Below are 5,979 nucleotides of genomic sequence, written 5' to 3' on the forward strand. Positions count from 1 at the left end.
TGGATCAGAAAGTTCTGTCCACCCTGTGGCATTAAGAGGGGCTAGTTTGCACCAGTAGAAGCTAGCAGATTTTAGTTCCTAGAGCCTCTGTGCATGTGTTCGTGTGTGCATGTGTATGTATCTGAGTGTGTGTGTGAGAGAGAGAAAGATTGATCCAGACAAAGATTGTGGGCATCATTCTTTAAAGAATTATTGGTTTGATTCTGAGCCAAAGCAGTTGGTCTGAAGGAGTTACCTGCATTTGCCTACAGGAACCACCTTTAGATGGTGCCAGTAATTTGAGGTGAGAGTGGGAAATGTTTTTGTTCTTTCATAAACCCACTGAATGGGATTTGCCAAGCACATTTGGACCACCTCAGGGAAGGGAATGAGGAATTGTCTCTCATCTTGCAAACTACACAGAGTTGAGCCCAGTCAATACTTGGGTGCGAGCCCTTCAGCAATATCTACTGCTGTAAGTGAATATCCATGGGTTTCTAACTCTGCTCATAAATGCCACTCCCCTGTTTGGGGTCATAACTTCTACTTTGGGATTGGCCGTACTGCATTGTGTTAAGGAGTCAGGTTAAGCCTGGAGGCATCATTATGGCCATCTAAAATGTGTGTGTCTTAATGGTTTGATCCTGAAGCATCAAAAGTGCTTTACAAATTTTACAGATTCAGAAATTGCTCCTGCTGGCACCCTGCATGCACTGAGATGTCACCCCTTTCAGGCTGGGATGTGTAGCAAGGCACATAACAACCTTTTACAGGAGGGCAAAGTGTAATCACTGATTTTGGAATCATCCCTAATGAACACCTCAACACTAGCAAAACGTGTTCTGGGATCCTTAATGGCCACAGATTGTTAGAACCACCAATAGTTCTCCTATGAGAAGCAGCATCTCCAATGGCCCAGCTTTCCTGAGCACTGTGCTAGGGCACTGAGCTGAAGGGAGAGTACCATGCACTGAGTAACTCACTTTCCTGCCTTCTTAACAACACCCCCTGGTGCCATTTTGAGTGTGCCACCTACTGAGCTACCCACACTTGCAGTGCTTAAGTATTCTTTGGAATTTTCCCTCCAAGAGTTTAAAAAGCCCAGCCCTGCCTGGCTTCTCTGATCTCATGTGATATGTAGCTGTAAGGAGATCTGTGGTTCTTCAGGGAATGGTTCTGTTGGTGATTCGGAAGGAACTGGCTGTGGAGAGACCTCCTCATTGCTTTCTCCCTCATCCCACTGTTTGTCACTACTTAGGCCGAATGTCTGCGGGGGACAGTGCTGCTCGGGCTGGACAGTGGCTCTTGGAACAACGCGGTGCATCAAACGTGAGTATTAGGGAATCATGTTCAAGACACCAGCTTTCTTGCTTAATGCCTCACTACAAAGTGCAGTGGGGGTGGCACAAGGCCCGAAACAGAACATGTTCCTCCCCAGTCCTTTGGCCCTGCAGCCTCCTGTTTCTTTATCTTTGTCCACCATTTGAATCCCTTTCTCTGCATGATATCCCAGCCTCCTGTTACATGCAGGGTGCACTTCTTGCAGCTAGTGCTGTGGAGAGAGTGGCACCCCTCAGTACCTACTGTGGGGGCTGTTACACCTGTCATTCCCAGAGCTGGGTTCCCTACACCTGGATGCTTTGTCTGAGAAAGACATGCACAGGTCCCTGCATGGTGCATCCCGGCTGGCCATACAGCACTGCTGTCCCTATCAGGGGTTCATGTCAATTTTGGCTAGAGCAGAACCTAGACCTCTTGAGGGTAATGATGATCATGATGATTATCTGAGGCTTCAGTCAGGATCAGGTCCCCATGGAGCTGGGAACTGCACAGATGTTCAAAGGCATGAGGTCAGATCCAAAAAAGAATGTAGGTACTGTACTTAAACCAGGACTTGAGTAGACTTTAGGCATCTCTATCTAGAATTTGTGATTCAAGCACACCGCCTAATCAGTGGCTACGTAATCCCACAAGGAGTCTCCCTTTTATACCTGAAAGTTCCTTCAGCACCGACAGGTCTGCTTCTGTGCAAGCCCAGTGCTAACCCAGTCTGAGGAGTTCAAGGGGTGCCTATACACATGCTCTGGGGTGTGGTGGGGGCATTTTAATCAGAGTGGCTCTCCGGAGCTGCAGCATCTTGTGTACTCAGTGTCCCACATTTCAAAATGGCTGTGTATAGGCACCCCTCCTACCCAAGACCTCTTTCAATCCAGGAGTAGGTGGAGTGGTGCCTAACTTCTGATCCATGCTCAGGACACGCCTGATACATACCGGCTCCAGTGAATTCAGTCAGGCCAGTTGGCCTAAGGATGGCTGCTGGGTATGAGCCTGGAGCACCCTCATTGGTGAACTTCAGGTGGTGTGAATTAGTGGACTTGGTGGGTTGGGGGGCATGGGCAGAGTGTGTTCAGACACATCCTCCCTGGGTGTGGCAGCTGACACCATCTAGATAAGCCTTTCATAGACAGAAGTACTTAGTGTTGCCCATTCTAGGTGGTTCACCCCTCAGTGTGTGGCATTCTGGATTGTCCTTGGATAATGCTCTGTCTCCATGCATTGTCTAAGGAGCCTATGTGCCTGCTCCTAGTGTGGAATCCACAACCCAGAACCAAGCATCTGGCTGGTGTCGTGGTGCCTAACTGATAGTGGTGTAAGTCTGTTACTGGATTTCATCCAAGGTCTCTGCTCCCACCCAAAAAACTTACAGTGTAATTTGAAATGAGACCCAAGTGCTTGAGATAAACCAAAGGAAGGAGAATGATGGAAGAGAGGAGTGGGGAGAAGGTCACTGAGAAGTTACTTAGGTGGCTCATGCCTACACTGATGGTTGAAATCAGTCAAAGTCTGTAAAAAGCTACTAACTCCATTGGCTAATGGGCTGCCCTGGGAGGAACCGGGATATGGTAGCCCCACAAGGGGACAAGTTACAAGTGAGGGAAACCATAGAAAATGTCTTGGGTATTCAGTAAGTCTTTGAACTGCCCAGCACTGGGAAGCTGCTATTCTGAGGAAGCTACATCACTTTCTCCTTTCCTAAGGAGGGTGTTTTTGGGGCTGGGTGAGCACAAATACCTGCCAGCCATCCACCATCATGCAGTTCCTATGACTCCATTATGGCCCTGAGGGTGGGGAGTTCTTGTCCTCTCCCAGGTTGATACTTCAGAGGCTCCTATGGGTCCTTGACTGGGTCCTCCTGCAAGGCTGATTGACTCCAACACAGTACTGGAGTGGAGGGGAGTGATTTAAGGGAAATAATCTCACTGTGCAAGAGGCTCTAATGACATCATTAACCACACTAGCTGGGACCCCAGAGATGCAATTAATTACATCATAAACCAGCTCTCACCAACTGTGGATTCATTTCCTAACCTGTGGATCTTGCATTGCTTGTAAATTTCCAAACACATCAGTCATCTTAAACTGCAGCACAACTGGCAAGAAGAGCATGTTCTGCAAGCCCCTCCAGACTGGTCCTGGAGAGACTCTGAATGGGACAGTCTGACATCCTAGATGAAGTCTCTCTCTTTCCACATCAATTTCCACTGAATCTGAGTCCTGGAGTTGGCCACCTGGGGAATCTTGCTCCAGCCCTTGATGGCCTTTGCCATGGTCAGAGGACATATGGCAACTTCTAAAGTTAATAAAATGGAGAAGATTGTAGCTTCTCTCCTTGGTAGCCCTAACCACTGTCAACAGCAAATGGTGAGACCAGTACTAAGAGTGAGAGAGATCTGGAAACCCTGAGCAGTAAGCAGCAGGGCTGGGAAGACTGCATTAGCTAGGCTGTCATGGCCAGGGTTGGATTGATGAATGGTACTCTTCCCAACCCTGTTCAAACCTAGTCGGACAGTGTGGTAGGGCACTTGATGGCAGCTGGGGGTCAGGGCTAATTGTAAGTCAACTCACCCAGGGGGCTGGCAGGTGAGGTTAGGCCTGATTAAGGGAGTCACCTGAGTGGAGGAGGACTGGGTTTAGACAGGGGATAAGCCCAGACCCTGAGTGCAGGGCTGGCAATAACATCTTGGGAACTGGTAAAGGAACATCACCCAGCAGGAAGACTGCCACTCCTGAATGCCAGCGAGAAGAATAACATCTGGATGTTTGGGTAAGACCTAAGGGGATGGAGGAGGTTCTTGGTGACCCAGTGTGGAGGTCCAGAGCTCTGAGAAGGTGGATGAGTGCCTGGGCCCTGTTGATAAGCTGGATGAGCCCAGAGAGAGGGGCTGAGTGCACAGGGGCCCAGTGAGAAGCTAGGTGAGCCTTGGGAGAGGGGCTGAGAATCTGTGGGCCTATTGAGGGGCCAGGAGAGAGAGGCTGAGTGTTTGGGAGACCTGGTGGAAGGTCTGGTTTGAATCCAGTCAGTGAGGCAGAGTGTGGGGGCCTACTGAGGGGTCCGGATGAGCCCAAAGAAGGAAGGGGCTGCATTGGAGGAGAGGTATGGAGGTCTCTGGGCAAGCCTAGAGAGATAAGGAGTGAGTGACTTTGGAGGGCCCCAAGAGGGTAGACCCACAGAGACGAGAGGGCTAACAGCTGGAGGACTGACCCCGGAATCTCAACTGGCCTGTCCAGGGCCAGGGCCCAGGAGGGGCCAAAGGGTAAAACAGACCACAGCAGAAACAATCAGAGCCAGGAGAGCCCGGAGTTCTCAACTGGCAGGGCCAGGGCCTATGAGAGGCCAAGGTCCTTGTGTGGCCACAGTTGAGAGAAAAGGAGTCAAGGGGCATGCAGGCTAGGATGATGATGGCTGGTGCTAGGCCAACTGAGGAGGAGGGATTAAGGAAAGGGGTCTGAGAGTGAGTTGGGGGCCAGAGATGGAGGACTCAGAGGGAAGATGAAGTCAGGGCCAGGGGGCCCGGTGGTTAGCAGCCCAGGAAGGAAGTCCAGAGCGGGACAAGTAAAATTAAGAAAGTCTGAAGACCAGTCCTGGGTAAGACCTGAAACTGCACCCTACTGGAGCTAGTTAGCATGGTGGGGCTGTTGCCTGTGGTGGGGCAGCCTCCATGAAATGCCACGCGTGGGCCACTCCAGGGGAAAGGCAAGGATAGGGTGCCAGAAAGCCTCATCTCCCACTGCCTTGTAGATTACCCCATGGAGGGGGAAGGCTAGGAGAGCACACCCTGACAGAAAAGCACTTGGCCAGGAAGACCAGGACCACTGAGGCCCAATGAGGGGCCAGAGAAGACTGGGACCACATGGGTCCAGTGGCCCAGCAAGGGGCCTGAGGCCTAGAGTGTAGCCCAGTAAGCATGGTGGGATCAGAGAGGTCCAGAGGCCCAGCAAGGAGCTGAGACTAAAGAGCAGGTCTGGACAGGTCTGAGGGCCTGGAGAGCAGCCGGGAAATTGGAGAACTAAAAGGGTCTAGGACAAGGGACTGAAAGGGGATGGCATCCCAGAGAGGGATCAGGAGAGAGACCAAGGGGTCTGGCAGCCTGAGTGGGGCTGAGAGGGAGACTGAGGGGTCTGGCAGCCCAGGAAGGGGTGGTGTGAAAAAAACAAGACCTCTGAAGGCTTGCAGTGGGGCTGAGAGAGGCTAAGGGGTGGAAGGTCCAGTGAGGGGTTGTATCAGCAGTGGTAGAACATCTGTAGGGATGCCATCTGTGAGGCATGGGACATGGTGTAGGAGAGGTATGGAGCCATGCAATTGGCCCATCAGGCCAGGACCACAATCTGAGTGGTGACTGTAATAAGATCAGGGTAGTCTCCCACAGTCTGTATATCAACTAACATCCAGGAAGAGCCAGCAGGGAACTGCATGCTCAGGGGCAACCAGCACGGGTTCATCAGCGGCAGGTCCTGTCAGACCAACCTGGTGGCCTTTTACGACCAGGTCACTAAATCATTGGTTGCAGGGGTGGCAGTGGATATAGTTTTCCTAGACTTCAGGAAGGCTTTTGATACTGTCTCTCACCCCATTCTCATTAGGAAGCTGGGGGACTGTGGCGTAGACACCCATACAGTCCAATGGGTCGCCAACTGGTTAGAGAGTCGCACCCAGAGGGT

At 51.2% G+C, this 5,979-nt stretch overlaps 1 protein-coding gene across 9 annotated transcripts in view; it reads left to right on the plus strand.

The window, feature by feature from the left end:
* LTBP2 (latent transforming growth factor beta binding protein 2) overlaps nt 1–5,979 on the plus strand; it is a 150,335-nt gene that overhangs the window by 15,750 nt on the left and 128,606 nt on the right. For all 9 annotated transcript variants that reach the window (XM_019518811.1, XM_019518818.1, XM_019518815.1 and 6 more), the window contains exon 2: nt 1,238–1,308. In XM_019518811.1, coding sequence (XP_019374356.1) covers nt 1,238–1,308 — 71 coding nt within the window. The remainder of the gene's footprint in view (nt 1–1,237; nt 1,309–5,979) is intronic.

Source organism: Gavialis gangeticus, unplaced genomic scaffold, assembly GCF_001723915.1.
Source record: "Gavialis gangeticus isolate Ggan-Ray unplaced genomic scaffold, GavGan_comp1, whole genome shotgun sequence".
Taxonomy (NCBI): domain Eukaryota; kingdom Metazoa; phylum Chordata; order Crocodylia; family Gavialidae; genus Gavialis; species Gavialis gangeticus.